Genomic DNA, 19,959 nt, shown 5'->3' on the forward strand with positions numbered 1-19,959 from the left:
CAGAGGTGTTTCTGGCAAACAAAGATTCTGGTTGACTATCAAGATACATCTTATAGGCATAAGTAGTTCTTTAGTGACAAGTGACTTTTTCCTCAGTCTCATTTGGGTTAGGAACAATAATTCCATTGTCCATGGAGCTGGCTCTTTTTAATTCCACAATAATGCCCCAAGGTCCTTTGCTGTTCAGCTTCACTGTGGTGTCTGTGGGTAACAAGGCTTGGTGGGGTCCTTTCCCCTTCGGCTGGAGAGCTGCCAGCTCCCAGTCCTTGAGGTGCTCCAGGCTCCTGGCTGGAATTCCTGTGGAAGGCACTCAGGGTCACATCAGCCTTCACATGGAGCCCTGTGGATCAGAGCATTTTCCAAAGGGAACGTTGGGGCAAACAGGGAGATTTGGTCTGGCAGGATCTGTAAAACAACATCCTATAACATCTGCTTGTTTTCCCATAGAACACTTGGCTGCAGGGACATATTTCCATTGTTCCTGCCGAGGTTTCAGGATTAAAACAGTGTTTTAATTTAATTTCTCTGGAGCTGTTCCATCAGCTGGCTCAGAAGGGCCATTTTGCCTCTGGACCCACACCTTGGCTCCATTATTAGGACTGCTGGATCCAAACCCTTTGTTTCCACAAGCAGTAGTGATTTGAGGTGGATCTTTTTTTTTTTTTCCCCAAATGTCTTTAAAACTACAATGTCAATAATCATACTACCCTGTCATGGGGTTGAATAATTCAATTTTGTTCACTATTGTTTAACAGAATTCAATTTCTCCTTGATAATCTGTATAAATTTCTCCTCCCATGACATGAATAATTTTCAAGGCCAAGCTGCAGTGAGCAGTTATGAAACCAGAGTGTCCTGGAGGAATCTGAATGCCTGTTCTGGTATTGATAACTCTCATTTGCTTCTGATTTATCCTTGTTAAATCGAATGCATAAAGATCCAGCCCTGCAGCTTCTGGAGTGGACCTCTAAGGGGTTCTCCATCAGGACAGGTTCCCATCTCCTTAATTTTTCAACTGCTCTTTTAACAACCCCTTTATCTGTTCAACCAGTCCTGCAGCTTGTGGACAGTCTGGTATATGAAAAACCCAGCAGCCTTAATCGCTTTATTTTTCACAGTAACAGACAAAGCATTCCACATCACAGTATCACCAAACCCTATAAAAATTGCCAATTTCATCCCTTCCTCCTGTATTTATTGTAAACAATCTCACAATGTTTACCACTGACATTCAGGTCCTGGCTAGTCATATTTTGTAAGGTATTTAGAGGTACATTCCTGAGCAGCCAAAGCTAACAAATGTGAGCATTATATAGATATATTTAATTATTTTGTGACATTTATATTAGTACTTATATTTATATAAGAAATGTTTTCATTATATATGAAGTTTTTATTATAATATATATCTATAGAGGTTTTCATTATATTATTATTATTTCACTTGCACAGATGAATCTGAGCTCAAGATTAAAAACTCCTTCTGTCACTCCATGTGGGAGCATTCCACCAATGGCTCCTTTTGTTGGTGTTTTTTACAATATCCTGTTAACAAAATCCATGTATGTCTTCCCAAATCCACAAGTTCTTTTCCTTTTTCAAAACGCAATTTTTGGATGCATTTTAAGACATCCACTGGTTCAGCTGCTTTTAACCAACTTCCCCATTGCTCACACAGTGCTCTGACCTCAGCCCACTCCAGACCCAGAGAACTATAGGGAAGGTCTTCCCATCCGGGAATTTCGGACAGGACTGATTCCTTACTTTTACATATAAAAAATGACATTTTGCTGTGATCTGGACAGACTATGCCAATTTTGTTTTGCCAGTGGGCAGGGCCAGCACCAAAGACACAGACACCAACTGAAGGAATCAGTGCAATTTCCTACAGTTCAAAGCAGCAAAAAATCACAACAGGAGAAGCTCAGCAATGCACCCAATCATTCCTACCAAAGATTGCCTGTAATGATTTAGAAAGATCCATCACCAGTTACCCTCAGACTTTACCATCACCCAGCCCCACACATCAGCTGGGGAAGCTGTCACAGCCAAGGACTGCAGAGCCACTCTGGACACTGGGAATTCCTGCAGCTGTGTCCAGCCACAGGTGAGGCTCCAACCTCACTGTGAGAGGGCCCAGCTTGGAGAGTGCTGAACAAACAAACTGACAGCACTTCCAGTGCAGGAACAGCTGGATTCATTCTGCTGTTTGGCTTCTCCCAAAGCCTGGCCAGGGCTCAAGGAGGAACCAAGATATTTGACTTTGACCATACACCCCCAAACCAGGTCAGATGTTGTATTTCATGGCCTTGTTTAGCTTCTAAATACAGAAAAGTCAATACCTGATCCCCTACTTAGTGGATACAACTATCACAATGCTAATGATCATGCATATTTCAGTAATGAGTGGATACAATGATAACCTTTGGTCGGAAGGTTGATGGAGAGGTCACCTTTGGCTCAGGGCCTGTTGTTCAGGCCTCAGTCAGGCCTCTTGTTCAGGCCTTGGCACTTCAGGGATGTGGTTTAGTGCTGGGCTGACAGTGCTGGGTGAATGGCTGAGCTTGATGAGCTCAGAGGTCTCTTCCAACAGAAAGGATTCTATAATTCCAGGATTCTATCTGCTCCATTCAGCTAGGTCCATGTTAGCAGCATTAGTTTGCTCAGAAAGTTCCCTCTTGGTCAGCACTTGAGGCCTAAGGCTTCAGGCCCTTTAGCTCCTGGTGCTAAGCTGTTCATGCTGAAGGAGATGACTCAGAGAGAAGAATACAGTTCATCCAATTCCTTCTGGACACTGGGAGGGGAGGGTGTGAAAACAGGAGCATTGTTTGGTGTTGCCTCCTCTCTGCCATTCACACCTTTCAGTGCTCTGAAACAGCCAAGAGCTTTCTTCAAGAGTGCAAGGAAGCAGCTGTTCCTTCTGCCAGGTGTGGCTCTCTCCAGTCTCTGCACTTGACTGCTTTTGTCCCTCTTGCTGTGCCCTCTGTTCCCCCTCTGCTCGCTGGCTGCTGCCCAGGACTGTGGAACTGGCCCAGATCAAGTGCTCGAGAGCCTCATTTCTCTGCCCTTGGAGCTGCCTGGGCACAGCAGCCTTTCCATCTGCAAGCTCCATATGGACAGGGAGTCCCCAGCTCCGTTCCTTGCACAACCTCCAGGAGCCCAGGGCCTGCCATCTCAAGTCCCTGCTGGCACTGAGGGCTCCCAGGTGCCTCAGGCTGCTGTGACACCACTGCAAACAGGAGGCAAGAGTGGCAGGGGCTGTGCTCAAAGTCACCTCCATTTCCTGCTGCTGCTGCTGCTGCTGCTGCTGTGGGGTCATTTGTCCAGCCCTGCACCAGACTCAGGGATCAGCTCCAGGCCCTGCTGCTGCTCCCTTGGGATCAGCCACAATCTGGTTGTTGCTCTCAATGCCATTAATGAGCATGCATATTTTGGTAATGAGTGGATACAAAGACCATTTCCTGCTGCTGCTGCTGCTGTGGGGTCATTTGTCCAGCCCTGCCCCAGACTCAGGGATCAGCTCCAGGCCCTGCTGCTGCTCCCTTGGGATCAGCCACAATCTGCTTGTTGCTCTCAATGCCAGCAGAAGCAGTGGCTGAAGCAGCAGGTGCTGACAGTGCCCCAAGCCCCGGGGCCAGAGGGAAGGGAGCTGCTTCACATGAGAGCCAGGAGCAAAGGGCATTTCTTTTTTAGGACATGTTCTCTGGTTTAAGAAAAAAAGAGGGTAAAGAAAAGAAAAAAATATAGATGAAACATGAAAGATAAAAACAATACTCAGGTGTGTAGGGTAAAATCTTCTGTAACTTTGGATTAAGAGGTAACTGATCTTTTGTAAAAGAGAACTCAGTTATTTACTTTGTCAATGTGCTGATAGCATGGATCTATCTTACTGACCCTCAGCAGCCTTTTTTAATAGATTTTGGGGTTTGTTTCTAATATTATGTTATTTTAAATTCTGGTTGATGCAAGAAGAAATTGCTTTGTGCCCTGCCATCTCCAAGCAGGAGTCACCAAACCTCCCCATCATTGCTGCCTCTGGGAGGAGAGCAGGAGGGCAGGACATGTGCCCAGCCTCCAGCCAGCCATGGCAGATCCACCTCCTCAGCAGCTGCCCAGAGCCAAAGAGCAGCTTGGCAGACAACTGAAGAATTCTTTGCATCCACACCAGCAAAGAGGGGAAACTTTGGTGCCCAGCCAGGCTGTGCAATGCCCTGAGCATCCCCTGGCTGGGGACTCACCTGCACATTAGGTCTGGAGTGTGTCTTTGCAAAAGGCGCCAGAATCGAAGTCAATCATCTTCAGCTACAGATGGCCAGGTTGAGGAAGAGGTGCTAATCCTTGAAGTTGTCCTTGACGTCTCCAGCTGCAGCCCATCTGGTCCAGCTTCTCCAGGGGCTCCTTCTCCTTCCCTGGAGGTCAGAGCAGGCTGTCAGTGTTCTGCCCAGGGCCCCAGACCACAATGAACCAGACAAGCAAAACCAGGGTGGATGGTGGCCACCAGTGCTTGCCAGAGCACATCTCCAGCTCAGCTCCAGCACAAGAGCTGTGAGTTCCCTTCTGATGATCCCTGCTCAGAGCTACAAGCTGGTCAAAAACCGTCTGGTTTGCTTTGCTTCTAATTACCAAGAAATGTGTGGAGCTGTTACCTGCCAGGCCCCTGGATCAAACTGTGCACATGGATCTCTCCCATCTTCTAGGGCAGATGAACACCCTGCATCCACGGATCGCTGAAGAGGTCTTCCAACGATGGCCTGTCCAAGGGTTGCATGGACAAACATCTCTTTATAACATCTTGGCACTCTGAGGAGAGAAACCAGAAACTGCCAGTCAGTTGGAGAAGGCTCCTGTCCACTTTTCCCTCCCCGTTCCCGTGCCCAGGCCATGCTGGGTGTGCTCAGAGCTCAGCCTAAACTTCCCCAGGGATTCTCTGTTTTGGAGGAGAGCAGGACATGTGCCACCTCCTCAGCAGCTGCCAGAGCAGGATGCTCATGAGCCTGCTGCTCTCTCCCAACACTGGGATTCCCCCTATGCCATAGAGATTAGGATCTACCTTGAGAGAGCTGTCGTGGGAACAAGATCTGCCCCCAGATGATCTCCCGGCCCCTCCTGAATGGGTGCTTCCCGCAGACCATCTGGTACAGCAGGATACCCAGGGACCAGATCGTTGCTGCCTCGCCGTTGTAAAATTTAAGGTAGATCCACTCTGGTGGGCTGTAGGACAGGGTTCCTATGGAATATAGATGGAGTTCATCAGGGGATGCTGCTGCTCCCAGAGCCTCACCCCAGCATCCCTGGGCATGCAGGGGCTGCACCAGTGGTACACAGGGTGACCTGCTGCCCTCTCACCAGCACCTGGGACTTGTGTACAAACTTGGGGTTGAAAAAGAAGCCACTGGGGCTGGAAGAGGGCAGCAGAAGCCCTGGGGAGGTCCAATCATGACATGAAAAGTAAAAACACTCTCAGTGCTGGGAAAAACCACTCTCATCCCTCTCTGCATTGCCCCCAAAAAACATTAATAGGCCAAGGCAAACAAGGGAAGTGGAGCAGTCCAAACCCATTCTTGCCTGCCCACCAAACTGGCTGGGGCACAGGGCCTGACCCCCTCACTGCTGCACTCATTGGGCTTTGTCAGACTGGCTGCCCCAGCCCAAGGCAGAGTGGGTGGTGAAGGTGGTCAACAGGGCTGCAAGCTGCCCCCTTCAACGCCCACTCAAAAGCAACTTGGCTGAAGAGTTAATCCCATGCCTGGCAGCAACAGGGGAAGCCCCGGTGCTACACCAAGGCTGGGCCATGAGATGCCCAGGAGCATCCCCTGGGAGGGCTCACCTGCAAATTGGGTGTAGGCTGTGCATCGGAGGAAGGCGCCGCAGCCAAAGTCGATGAGTTTTAGCTGCCCGGTAGCCAGGTCGAGCAGGATGTTCTCGGGCTTGATGTCTCGATGGAGGACCCCGCAGCTGGTGCAGTGCTGCACGGCCTCCAGCACCTGGCGGAACATCCCCCGTGCCTCCTCCTCCGGCAGGAACCTCCGCTCCGCCAGGAAATGGGAGAGGTTCCGACACCGCTCCGGACGCTCCATAACTAACAGGAAGTCGTTGGGGAGCTCAACCCACTCCAGGAGCTGGATGACACCAGCACACCCTGTGGACACCTTGTCCAGCAGCACGATCTCCAGGGGCACACGGGCGCCGTAGGGCTGCGGGAGGACCAAGGTGCTGTCAGCGTGGCGGAAGCTGTGCGGGAGCTCTGGGACACCTCAGCCAGCCCGGGATGCTCTGCGTCCCCCGCTCACCCCTCGCCCGCTCTGCCTCCAGGACTCCTGGCGGTTTCCACCCTGCCGGGCCCAGGCTTATCCCCGCCCGGCACGGCCCGGGTTCTGCCGCAGGCCCCGCTAACTCACCAACTCGCCCCAACGCCGGATGCGATCCCTCGACACACATTTGATGGCAACCTGCGAGCAAGAGACAGCAACGGACTGAGCTCGCCGCCCGCCCTGCCGAGTCCCACCCTTCTCCTTCTCCTCCTCCCTTCTCCTCCTCCCTTCTCCTCCTCCCTCCTCCCTCCTCCCTCCTCTTCCACCAGCCCCGCCACTCACCGGGGCGCCGTCCGCCAGCCGCGTCCCCGCGTACACGCTGCCGAATCCTCCTTTCCCCAGCAGCTCACCCAGCCGGTACCGCTCCTGCAGGGCCTCCTGCGCCTTCCCTGCGGGCGACACGCGGCCGTCAGCGCTCGACCCGGGACCAGACACGGCCCCCGACCGCCTGTGCACCGCCCCGGGCCGGGCATCCCCCTCTGAACGGGGCACGGGCGGCTCGGGGCCGGCGGCCGGACTGCCGAGCGGCGGAGCTCGGGCCGGGGAAGGCGCAGTGGAGGCGGCGGGAGCGGCCGAGCCGTGTGTGTCCTCCGCGGGCCCCGGGAGGAGCCGGTAACGGGACCGGAGCTGGGGTCGGGGCCGGTGCTGGGGCTGAGGCCGGGGCTGGGGCCGGGTTCGGGTGCGGGGTCGGGGCCGGGGCCTGGATTGGGGCTGGGGCTGGGATTGGGGCCGGGCTCGGTTTCGGGTCCGGGGCCGGGGCTGCGGTCGGGGTCGGGACTGGACCCGGCGTCGGGGCCGGGGCCAGGCTCGGGACAGGCGGAGCCAAAGGGTGACGATGCCGCCCCAGCCCCAGCCACTGATGCCCGCCCAGCAGCGCCACAGCCACGATGGCGAGAGCCGGGCGGAGGCGAGAGCGCGGCGGGACGCCCAGGGACGGGGAGGGGGCAGCCCCGGCCGGGGCTGGGGGCGAGCCTGGGGCATGGCCCGAGATGGCAGGGGGAGAGGGACACTGGGAAAGGAGGGCACAGAGGGAAAGGAACAGCAGGAGAGGAGGCGGGGAGCGGGATAGAGACACCGGGAGAGGGTGCGGAACACCGACGGAGGGTGAGGGACAGCGAGAGAGGGAAAGGATGAGCGGGAGAAAAGGACGGAGAGGGTCGTAGATGGCTGCTGCTGCTATCGCTGCCGCTGCTGCTTTCGCTGCTGCCGCCGCTGCAACTGAAGCTCCGGGGCCGTTTGTCCGAGTGGCCGTTTGTCCGTTCCCCGCTCGCCCCCGCGCGCCCCACGGCCGAGCCCCGCGCGCCCCCGGGGGCAGCCCCTGAGTCTGTCCAAACACGGGAACTTTGCCGTGTTCAGCCCACATCCAGAGCCTTGACTGCTGCACAGTGGCACAGCAATCCCCTTGGCTGCTGTTGTGCATTGTCCCTGCTGAGGGTCAAACACTACCGGGGCACATTCCCTGTCTCTGGAATTCATTCCCAACCCAAGCACTGCACTTATGTCTCCTGCATTGCTTTCCAAGGAAAACGGGGGAAGACAAACTGTGTTTAACTCATGGTATTTCAGGGAGTCTAAAACTTGCTAAGCCATAGATCTTCGAGGTGAGATCCAATTGCAATTAATGGCATGGAGAAGTAGTGCAACATGGAAAAGGGGAGCATAGAAATAAATAGAGGAAAACATCGTGGATTGTTTCTTTACATTTTCATTTCACTTCTTGAAAGCTGTTTCAGTTTTCCAGGAATCTTCTCCACAGTCCTGTTTGCTCAGGTGCAGGACACAGAACTCAGGAGGAAGGGCTCGTGGGCTGGGATAACGGCAGGGAGAAGTCACTCACTGGTCACTGTCATGGGCACAACAGACACAAGTTAGGGAAATTAAGGGAATTGAATTCCAAGCAAATCACAGTATGAGAAGGAGAACTAAAACAAACCCAAAAAAACCACCTTGCTCACCCCTCCCTCTTCCCAGGCTCCCAGCCTCCTCCTGCAGCTCCTCTGCTCTCTCTGCACAGGAAATATGTCATCAGCCACAAACTTTGCTTTTGCCTCATCCCAGGATCTCTTGCCGGAGAGGAAGAACTTTCTCTAGCAGAAATTTAGAGCGCAGCAGCATTTGAGGCTCAGGGTGTTTCTCCTGCAGCTCCTTGTAGGTCTCCTCTTCCCGTGCTGGGTCTCCTGCACCACAGAACTCTGCCAGCTGCAGCTTTGCAAACATCAGCTCAAGGTCTGGATGTTCCTGAACAGTTTGCTCGAGGTCCTTGGGGGCTGCATCCAATGCATTCTTCTTGTCTTCCCCCTTTGCATGGAGCCAGTGGATCTGCTGGCCCCTGGCCAGGGCCTGGCAGAGCAGGTGGAACCTGGGTCCTGCTGCAGGAGCTGGGGAGCTCCAGGACTCGCTCTGGCCGCTGGGGCAGCCACAACCCAAGCCGTTGCCAGCCAGGAGCCGAGGGCTCCGTGTGGCTCTGCAGGACCTTGTCCCTGGGGCTCGTCTGGATCAGCGCGGGCAGCTGGGCTGCACTTGGCTCCGTTTGTGTCCCTGCTTCCCCTGGGACAGCAGCTGCCCAGCGCCCAGGGGACAGCAATGGCACCGGGGCAGTTTGGGGGGAGGTTCAGTGTCTGTGCCTGGCATAAATCCCAAATCCTTCCCGAAGGAGCAGAGAGTGCTGACAGAGCACAGGATGCTCTGCTGAGCACGGGATGGACCAAGGGTGATGGCAGACAAAGCCAGGAGGGGAATCCCAAAGAACAGGAGGAAGAAGAGCAGGAGAATAAATGGGTAGGAGAGGAGGAGGAGGGACAGAGGAGGATGAAGAGCGGGTGGGGAGGAGGGATGGAAGAGGGGAAGCGGGAAGAAGAGGAGGGATAAAGGGAGAGGAGCGGCAGGAAGAGGAGGGATAGAAGAACGGAAAGTGAAGCACGAGAAGGAATCACCACGTGCGTCTGTTGTTATTTCTGTCTGCAACCCTCGCCCTGGGACCATCGCCCCCCCCGGGGCATCCCGCAGGTGAGCGGGCAGGGGGAGCTGCGCCAAGTATCTTGGGCGGTGCCTGGGGTTCTTGTTGGGAGGTTGGGAGGATTTTTGGACCTTGTAGGACTCCAGCACCAAGCCCTAAATATCTTTGGTTGATCCAGGGAGAGGTTTTTTGTTTGGGGTTGGTTTTTTTTTTGCGGGAGAAGGGGAGGGGGCAGATGTTTGGATCTTGCAGGACTCCAGAAGTGAGTCGCAAATGCCCCTTGGGGGGACATTGGGGAGTTCCCAGCACGCGGGGTTTGGGGTGATCCCAGTGGCAGCTGCCGGGATGGGATGGGATGGGATGAGAAGGGTGAGATGTGGATTGGGGTATGGGATGAAGTCTGAGCGAGGGGGATGGGTGGGATGGGGCCGGGATGAGGCAGCCGAAGGTTGGGGGTGATGAAGCCGGGGGACCCCACTCCTTAGGGACTTGCGGGGTACCCGGCAGCTGTGAGGGAGTTTTGGGGTACCCCTGATCCTTCGGGGGTGGCGCTGGCAGCGGGGGGACACGTGGCTCCGGCACTTCTGGACCCCACCTGCGCCCCCCTCGCCCCCAGCGCCCCCGGGAGCGGAATTTGGGGAGGGGGGAGGTGGAGGGCGCCCAGGCCAGGCCCCCCTTGCTGTCCCGGCAACCGGGGGCTGGGAGCCCAAATGGAGCGAAATGGGGATTGGGGCCCTGTGCCCCAGCCCTTGATCCCCGGAGCAATTCCCTGGGCTCTGGGGGAGGTGGATCTGCACTGGGGGTACCCAAGCCTCCTGTCCATCCCTGGGGCTGATTGGGGTGTTCCCCCCACCCAGCAGCTTGTGCTGCAGCAGCCATGGGGCAGAGGAGGGTGGGGAAGGGGGTTCTGGGGTGGGAGCAGAGGAGCAGCAGGAGGAAGAGAAGGGAGAGAAAAGGAGGGACAGGAAAAGGAGAAGCAGCAGAACCATGAGATTTCACCACCCACTGTGTCTGCAGCACCCCTGGCTCCGGGATCATTGTCCCCCTGCATTCCACAGGTGACCAGAGAGGAGGAGCTCACCCCAAATCTATCGGGGGGTCTCCGGGAAGGTTGGTTTGGTTTTTTTTCTTGAAAGGATATTTAGAACTCACAGATTCTAGAACTGAGCCCCAGATATCTTTGCATGTCCCTGGCAGGGATTTTTTCGGCCAAAGGGGGTGTTTGGATCTTGCAGGACTCCAAAGCTGAGCCACAAATGCACCTTGGGGGAATATTGGTGGAGTCCATATGGGAATTGCCTGGTATCAGCAGGACCGAAATCTCGGTCTGCTGCGCCACGGCAGACCTGCCGAGGGGCTCTTTGCAAGGGCCTGCAGGGACAGCACCAGGGCCAGTGGCCTCCCACTGACACAGGGCGGGCTGAGGCCGCAGGTGTGGCACAAACTGTGGGCTCTGAGGCTGCTGAGGCCCTGGCCCACGCTGCCCACAGAAGCTGTGGCTACCCCTGGATCCCTGGCAGTGCTCCAGGCCAGGCTGCTTGGGCCTTGGAGCAACCTGGGAGAGTGGAAGGTGTCCCTGCCCATGGCAGCAGGCTTGGAACAAGGTGATTGTTAAGGACCATTCCAAGCCAAGGCATTCTGTGATTCTGTGATCCCAGGGGCAGCTGGGCTCAATTTGTGATTAGAAACAGTTCAGCACTGCAAGTTTGCTTGAGTTCAAGGAGACTGTTCACCAGCCCAGATTCACAACTGGTGAGATTTACCAATACTAGAGGTCAGGCTGAGATCAATAAAATCTTACACAGTCCTGATTCTGCAATTTTGCATTTTATTCAAGCAAGAGCAAAGCATTTGCAGGCTTGCCAGTGATAAATACACTAACTATGGGACCGTTACTATGTGTCCCAACAGATAGTGACACTGTATATGGCTGTATTTCCATAAGAAAATATGATATATTAGACATGATATGCATTAGATATATATTTAAGAAATATATCTATGTAATAAAAATCTTGTCTGTCAGAAATTCACGGACTTCAGAGTGTTTATATGTGTCATAACATATAGTGACACGATATATATGCTAAATTTATATTGGTTTAATATATTATTTATTATAATGATTTTCAGTGTTTAAATTTATACATGATTGCTATATATTTAATTTAAAATATATGCTTCTGGGTAATGATGTAATATTTAGATATAAATAATATTTTCTTGTATTTCAATATTATTTATTGTATTATTGTTTTGGATTAAATACAATATGTGTATAATATCTATTTTACAAATATGTCTTTTTAATAAAAATCTTGCCTGTCATAAATGCAGTAACTACAGAGCATTAATGTGTCACAGAAATCGCAGCAGGTAGTGAAACTATACATGTGCTAAATCTTTTCATAAAATTAATGGAACTAATAAACTATATAATATGTATCTATTTAAACATACATTTGTTGATAAAAATCTTGGTAGTTATACATATATATACTATAGTTATATACACATCTATCTCTCCGTCTCTCCATGTATCGCACGCACTCCTCTCTCTTTCCCAGCACTACGAGCTGCTGCTCTGCCACCAGCCGCGAGCCCCACGAGCACAGCCCTGCGCACGAGCCCCGCTAACAGTGGCCGTAGGCCAGCACTCTTGCCAGGCGACGGCGCAGATCCAGGTAAGCTTCCATTGCCTCGGAGTGGGCGGCCGGATCCTGCGGCAGGCCATGGAAGATGTTGGGTGGCTCAGCCATTCCTACATCTCGGGGCAACCTGATCTCCTCCGGAAGCCTCCGGTTGCCCACAATAAAGTGGTCAAGGTGTTTCTCTTCCAGGGATAAGCGCAGGTGCTCCAGGATATCTGAGAGCTGAAACAGGAACTTTCTGCTGTGCCACCGTGACAGCGGGACGGTGTTCAGCAGGCGCATGGCGATGGTCTTCCAGATGTACTTCAGGGAAAAGGTGGAGAAGTGCTTGCGCTCAAGAACACAGGCCATGAGCTGCAGGCATTTGAGGTGCGAGCTGTCCTGGGGCACCTGCCTGGCCATGTGCCTGAAGAACTTCATCTCTGCCACACCGTAGGTCTCAGACCATGTTGTTCTTGGGGTGCCAAACCCTCTGGGCTGGCTGCTCACAAAGATGTCTGAGGCACCTCGCCGCACCCCGAACCGCACCTTGATGTGGAGGTTTTCTTCAGCGTTGGTCAGCCTGAGTTTGCAAGAGCGTCTGGGAGGGAGCAGCTCTAAATGCCAACTGTGTGACTGAGGCAAATGCTGCCACGTGTCTCTCAACAGCCGGCTGAACCAGAGGCTTCTTTCTGTGCATCCAGGTAGAAGCCAGTGCACAGGGTGTCTAGGAGGATGGGCTGCCTAGGCCAGTTGGTCCTAAAGGAGCAACTGGACACTGCTCTTAGATCTGCCTTAGAGACAGCATGGGGGTAAATGGAGTTCAATCTGAATGACAATGAGTAGGGCAGCAGTGTTGATCTGCCTGAGGGTAGGAAGGCTCCACTCAGGGATCTGGACAGGTGTAATGGATGGGTCAAGTCCACCTGTAGGAGACAGAAGGCGGCAAAATGCTGGGTCCTGTACTTTGGTCACACCCACCCCGTGCAGTGCTACAGGCTGGGGGAAGAGGGGCTGGAAAGCCAAGGAAGCAATGGCCCTGGGGGTGCTGGCTGATGGACAGCACTGTGCCTGAGTGGCCAAGCAGCCAATGGCATCGTAGCTTGTATGAGGACCAGTGAGGCCAGCGGGACCAGAGCAGTGATCATCCCACGCCATGGGGCACCGGTGAGGCTGTACCTCAAATCCTGCATTCAGCTTTGGGCTCCTCATGACAAAAAAACATGGAGGTGCTTGAGTGTGTGCACAGAAGGGCAATGGAGCTGGGGAATGGCGTGGAGCACAAGTCTGATGAAGAAGGGCTGAGGAAGGTGGAGGTGTTTAGCACAGAGAAAAAGCACCTCAGTGGGGACCTTATGGTTGTCTCCAGCTCCCAGAAGAGAGGTTGTAGCCAGGTGGGGGTCAGTGTATTCTCCCAGGAAACCAACCATACGACCAGAGGAAATTACCTCAAGTTGCTCCATGGGAGGTTTAGATTGGATCACTAGGAATTATTCCTTCACCAAAAAGGATATCAAGCTTGTGAACAGGCTACCCAGGAAAATGGCTGAGTCAACACCCTCAGAAAGATTTCAGTTCATGTGGATTTGGCATTTGGGGGCCTGGCTGATTGGTGGAGTAGGCGGTGTTAGGTTTGCGGTTGGACTGTGTGATCTTCAGGGTATTTTCCAACCTTGACATCAGTTTTTGGGATCCCTGAGAGAGCCAGGAGGGTGGAACGCAGGACTCCCAGAGTGGAGAGAGCAGAGAGGGGCAATACCAGAGCTGGGGGATCCCTGGCAGCCTGGAGGGGTGGGGGAGGCTGGAGATGAGGCAGGGCTGGGACACTGTGACACTGAAAGGGGCCATGGGGAGAGGGGGAAGCCCCGAGTGCCTGGAGTGGGGGGAGCCGTAAGAGGGGGACCCTGGGAGCCCTGGGAGCCAAAGCCCAATCAGGGAAGAAGGGACCCCTGGGAGCACCAAAACCCCACGGCATCCCTAAGCAGGACCCAGGAGAAGGGGGATCCCCAGGACCCACGGGAGCCCAGCAGCTTTGAGAAGGAGGAACCCCAGAACCCCAAAGACAGGAGACTGGAAAGGGAGAACTTCTGGGAGGCTTTTTCTGAACTCATTATTGACTTTTGGAGGATTTTATAGACACAAAACACCTGGTGACTTCTAGAGCTGGACTTGGGCAGGAGGAACCCCCAGCCCAAGGCACTCACACCTTTTTTGTGCCCAAACCAGGATTTCCTTTGCCCAAACCTGGGCTGGATGGAGAAGGTGGTGGTGAGGAAGAGGAAGATGCCCCAGGACCCCCAGGCAGGTGAGGAGGAAGTCACTGCCCCTTTCCCCTCTCTTCTCCTCCATCTCCCAGCCCAGCATTGCCCCTGGCTGCAGGACAGCCCTGCTGCTGACACTGTCCTGCTGGGGATGGATTGGGGGATCTCCTTCCCCTTCCCCCTGGCATGGAGGCAAATCCCAAATCCTCTCCTTGTCCTTCCTCCCCTAGGCAATGAGCTGAGGACAGAGACCAAGGAGGGGAAATCACTGGGGCAGATCCTCGTGAAAGAGGCCATTTTGAGCACCTCCAAGACACATGAATTGAACAGTGAGGAAAAGCCCCAGAGATGCTGCACAAGGAGGGGCTGCAAACCCAGCCCAGGGCGCTCTGAGGAGCAAAGACCCACCCTGTGCCAGGAAGGCAACCAGAGCTTCGGACAGAGTTTGGAGCTGCAGTTTCCTGAGCAGGTTCATGATGGGGAGAAGCCCTACAAGTGATTGGATTGTGGGAAGAGTTTCAGCAGAAACTCCCACTTGATCCACCACAAGAGGATCCACACAGGGGAGAGGTCCTACAAGTGTTCCAAGTGTGGGAAGAGGTTTCAGAGCAGCGGCAACCTCCTCCTGCACCAGTGTATTCACACAGAGGAGAGGCCCTTCTGCTGCCCTGACTGCAAGGGCTTCAAGCTCAACTCCCACCTCATCACCCACCGGCGCATCCACACTGGGGAGAGACCCTATGAGTGTCCTGAGTGTGGGAAGAGCTTCTCCAGGAGTTCTGCCTTGACCCAACACCAATGGAGCCACCGGTATGGGAAGCCCTGTGAGTGCCCTGAGTGCAGGAAGAGCTTCATGCACTGCTCCAACTTGATCACCCATTGGAGACCCACTTTAGGAAGAGCCCTGGTGACCCACATTAGAAAGACACCCGGCTGGTGGCTTCCATGTCCTCCTGATTCCCTCTAGCCACCTGGACTAATGCAGTGGCAGGGACATCCTTTGGGACTTAGATTGACATTGGACACTCATTAGGAAAGCTGATTTATTAACTTTACACCCTAAAAAATGTCACCTGCTCTGTCCAGTTGTTGTTTCAGGTTGCATCAAGCAATGATGGAAGTTCTTGGAGGTCTTTTCCGATCTAAATAATTTCCTTCTTCATCCTGTCAAAACAACCAAAATTGGGGTAAAAATAAAAAAATTACACAGATCTAAAGCTGCATCATTTTCCCAGGATTCTAGGGTGAATTTGGGGTTCAGTGGGATATTCAGGAGGATTTGTGTGTTCTGGGGCCACTGAACCAGGCAGAAGGGGCCACAATCTCATAGCTGTGCCAGCAGAATATGTTCACCTGAGACCATATGTTCTCCAGGAATTCAGGTTTTCTGTCCCAGTCCCTGGCCTGGGTCTCCCCATTTGGGCTGTGCCCCCAGAGAGCCCAAATTGCTGCTGAAGTGCCCAAGCTGCTCCCACCTGTGGATGTTCCTGTCCACCAACCTCTCCTGGTCAGTGCCATGGGGGTTTGGGAGTGGGTTTAGGGAATCCTGAGGGGATTGGGAGAGGCTTTTGTGGCTCTTGGGGGCTTCTGTGGTGCTTGGAAGGGGCTAGGTGGGATCTGTTAGGGAGTTTTGGGGTCTTGGCCAGGCTGTGTGGCTTGGAGAGAATGTGGGTGGGTCTTGGGGAAGAAGGGAAAGGGGTTATGGTGTCTCTTGGGGCCATTGATATTGCAGGGAGTGGTTTGGGAGGATCCTAGGGGGAGCTGTGGGGTGGTTTGAGGGGCCTGGGAGTGGCTGTGGGGTTGGGAGGGGAGTTGTGGCAATTGTGATCCCCCCAGACCCCAAAGCTGCCACCACACGCTGCCCCCCATGATGCTCCTGGGGGTCGAGGGCTCCATGTTGGAGTTCCTCCTCCTGGCGCTTCAGGAGAAGCTTCAAGATCCCCAGGGGTCATGTGTGTCCCACCCAGAGCATGTGTGACCCCCCATCCCAGTGTCACCCCCTTTTCCCTCCCCACAGGGCTCCTGACCCAGCTCCTGCTCCCCCAGGAGGGAATTTGGGGAGGGGCAGAGGGGGTGCACAGCCCCTGCCGGGGGATGACCCTGAGCCAGCGCCCTTTGTTTAGCACCAACCTGGGCTTGGGATGCAGGAGGAAGAGGCTGATGGGAAGCAGATCCTGCAGGTGGGACAGTGCTTGGGGTCAGGGCAAGGTCCTGCCTTGACCCCTGGGGGGACAGGGGACAGGGGAGACCTGGGGGAGGAAAGACCCTGCTGTGCATGAGCAGCATTGGACTTCTCTGGGGGAACTGTGAGGGGGGGCTGGGGCAGAGTGACCTCCCCAGTGACCTCACACAGCCCCGTGGGATGTCACACATCCACCTTGACGTGTCATAAAGCCCCCCTGGGATGTCACACAGCCCCTGGTGATGTCACATATCCACCTAGTGATGTCATACAGCCCCCCTGTTATATCACAGCCCACTCTGGGATGTCACTGCCTCCACCGGGATGCCACACAGTAAATCTGTGATGTCACACCTGCACTGTGATGTCACAGCCCCCTCTGTGATGTCACACAGCCATCTTGTGATGTCAAATCCCTTTCAGTGGTAGGACACTACATCCTCTATGATGCCAAACAGCAAGTCTGTGATTTAACAGCTGCCCTGTGATGTCACACAGTCCCCCCTTTGATGTCACAACCCATTCTGTGTTGTCACTACCCATTCTGTGATGTCACACAGCCATTCTGTGATGTCATGGCCCACTCTGTGATGTCACACAACTGCCCTGGGATGTCACAGCCATAGCTGCAATGTCACAACCCTGCTCTGTGATGTCACACCACCACCCTCTGGTGTCACAGCCCACTCTGTGATGTCCCACAGGCAGCTCTGTGGTATCACAGCCCACTCTATCATCTCCCATCATCATCCTGTGATGTCACAGCCCTCTCTGTGATGTCACACAGCCTCCTCTGTGTCACAGCCTGCTCTGTGATGTCACACATTCCCTCTATGATGTCATAGCTGCTTGATGACCTAACACAACCCGTTCTGTGATGTCATACAGCCCCTTTCTGACATTGTGTGGTTCCAGGGGCCAGGGGGTTTTGGAGAATAAGCATTGTATGAACCCACCAGGTGCAAACAATTCTTCATCTGGCAACATTCCCCCCTTTGAGGCTTGGGAAGCTTCTCTTCCCTTCAAGCTTTCATAAACCTCACTCTGCTCCTTAACTCACATCCCATGAGTTCCTCACCTGCATTCCTAGCCATGCTCTTCACACAGCTTAAAACAAGTGTCATAATCACAATTATGACTAATTATTACTATGATTACTGATCCAAATTATACTTTACAAAAGTAAGGCCAACCAAGCAGTCAGAAAAAATCCAAGTCCTTTAAATATTTTATTTAAACAGTTACTTTCTAATCCTCCCCTTAATTCCCTGATGGATGCAGCAACTGATTTTATCCTCTCTACCTGATCATCCAATTCAGCATCACATCTGGAATGTGCACACAAGTGTTGCTGTTTCAATTCAAGGATCCACATACTCCATGTAACAGCAAAAGATCTAATGCCAGTTTGTTCTGCAAGGTCATTTTAGTTGTGGCTCACAATTGTTCATTTATTTCAGTAAACCCCAACTGAGTTGCATTCACTGAAGTTCCCATTTGCAGTCCAATGGTGTGTTTTTGGTCTGTTCCTAAAGGCAGATCTTTGAGGAGTAAAGATGGATTCTAAAATCCATCCCACAGCAATTCCCATGCTGGGATGTTTCCAAGGTTCATCCCCTTTAACCTTTCCCCACAGTTGGGTTCCCAGGGGTGACTCCTTCCACAAGGGATGTAACCTTAATACCCCAAGTGTCCATTGTGCTCTTGATTCCCCTAAGGGCAAATGTGTGCTCCAAATTCCATCACTTCCCACCCATCCTGTGTGAACTAATGATTTTACATGTCCTGCTGACAGTCTGTGTCTCTCCAAGCCACACTGTTTGTTAGGTGAGACCTAAGAAAGGCAGAATAATTTCTACAAACACATCCCAGCCTTAGAGCCTGGGCCACAGCCATGAGCCACTGTACCTCAGGATTCCAAGTAGTTCAAGTGTCTAGCCAAATGCAATTCCACTTTTCCTCTGTCTTGGGATCCTTTGGCCTTGACCTTATTAAATCAGGATATTTTATACCCACCTGGAAGGGGTCCTCTGGGAGGCCTGGGCTCCCTTCCCAGTCCAGACACCACTGAACTGGCTGGATATATTCCCATTGTCCTGTCTGAGGGCTGTTCCATACTTCTGGAATTTAACATCCCCAAGGGGTATCAGTGCAATCTCTTAGCCAATAGAAATTTCCTGAGGTGATTTCCAGATCCAGTTTTGAGATATTACAATTCTCAACAATATCGTTCTGATGTCTAAGAATTCCTTTGGAAGGAATATTCTCCTTCCATCCCTTCCCATTTGCCCTGGGTGCTATTTCCTTCCCACACGTGTTCCCAGATTTTTGTCAAAGTGCTGACTAAAGTTCCCTGTGGAATTGGATTTTCTGCAGAGAAAATGTGTTGGCAAACAAGCTGTTATAGTGGTTACATTCTGTAATCTGCCAAAATCTTGCACTAACTTTAAGACCACATTCCTCTCCCCAGAGGTTAACAATACAGTTTCTATATCTGTTTCTAAAACAGTAGGAGATATATATATGTGTGGCTAGCACAGAGTTTTCCCATGAGAATCCTTTTCTTTCTCCTTCTTGTGTTTTATAAACAAAGATAAAGTTTGGATGTTATTAAAAACAGTTCAGGCCTGGCCAATCAGGCCTAGGGGGAGGCTTTGACCTGACAAATTTGGGTGACCTTTGAAAAGTCTATATAAGAGGGAATTAAATAATAAAATCTTCTTCTGGATGCCACATTTTGAACCTGGGTCTTCTTACTCTGCTAGCAGCTCAACAGCGACATATATGTGTATATATATATGTATATATAAAACCTCCAGGGTCTCAGTCAGTTTTCTCTCTGCTGTATTTAATGTGTGGTTGCTGGTTTTACCTGCGTGTGATGAACCCAGGGTTTGATTCCTTCCACCCTGAGGGCAGTGTAGGTTACCAGGAGGACTTGGAAAGCTCCTTTGCACTTTTCCTTCAAGGGTTCAGAGCTCCAGCTCTTTACATACACAAAATCCCCAGGCTGGAATGGATCAACAGGGGCATCCACAGCAACTGGTACCAACAGGGTTATAAACTGCCCTTCCTAAAGAAATCAGGTATAGATTTACATCTGTTTCTCCCTTTGAATGGATTTCTCCAGGAACTGATGGTATTTGGTACAGTCAACCCTACAGCAATTCACTAGTTTTGTCCCTGGCTGAATTCTGACTCACAGAAGAGCCAGAGGAAGGGTCTGTGGCCATTTTAAATAGGTTTCTTAAAGTCCCCCAAAATGAGGCAAGGTGTCCACAAGGCACATTTTACTAATTTGTTGTTTCAAATTCTAAATCATCCTTTCCACTTTCCCACTCAGCTGTGTTCACCAAGAGCTGTGTCAGTCCCTTTTTATACCCAGGCTTTTGCTCAGCTGTTGCACCACATCTGCTATAAAATGGAGACTTCTCTCTGAAGACAACCCAAGTGGCCCCCAAATCTTGGTATGATTGATTAAGCTTAATTTTTACCACTTCCCTGGATTTTTTGGTATGACAGGGAAAGATCTCTGGCCATTCAGAAAATTTGTCCACCATTACCAAATGATACTGATTCCAAATTTGTCTGGGTAATTCAGAGAAATCCATTTCCAATA

General features: G+C 52.4%; 2 protein-coding genes across 2 annotated transcripts in view; one reads left to right on the top strand and one right to left on the bottom strand.

Moving 5' to 3' along the window:
- The window catches only part of LOC146420171 (uncharacterized), a 482,891-nt gene that overhangs the window by 157,550 nt on the left and 305,382 nt on the right, over positions 1 to 19,959 (top strand). The window lies entirely within an intron of this gene.
- Positions 4,287 to 13,055, bottom strand: LOC146420182 (uncharacterized). Its single transcript, XM_085048530.1, has 10 exons — positions 13,051 to 13,055; positions 11,906 to 12,480; positions 10,583 to 10,638; positions 6,934 to 7,117; positions 6,594 to 6,790; positions 6,399 to 6,449; positions 5,828 to 6,194; positions 5,051 to 5,227; positions 4,647 to 4,800; positions 4,287 to 4,409 (listed from the first exon to the last, which is right to left on the bottom strand). Exons 1-9 carry the CDS (start codon positions 13,053 to 13,055, stop codon positions 4,694 to 4,696), a joined length of 1,719 nt encoding a protein of 572 aa, XP_084904656.1. The 3' UTR covers positions 4,287 to 4,409; positions 4,647 to 4,693.

Source organism: Lichenostomus cassidix, unplaced genomic scaffold (assembly GCF_008360975.1).
Source record: "Lichenostomus cassidix isolate B80296 unplaced genomic scaffold, HeHo_3.0 HiC_scaffold_44, whole genome shotgun sequence".
Lineage (NCBI taxonomy): Eukaryota > Metazoa > Chordata > Aves > Passeriformes > Meliphagidae > Lichenostomus > Lichenostomus cassidix.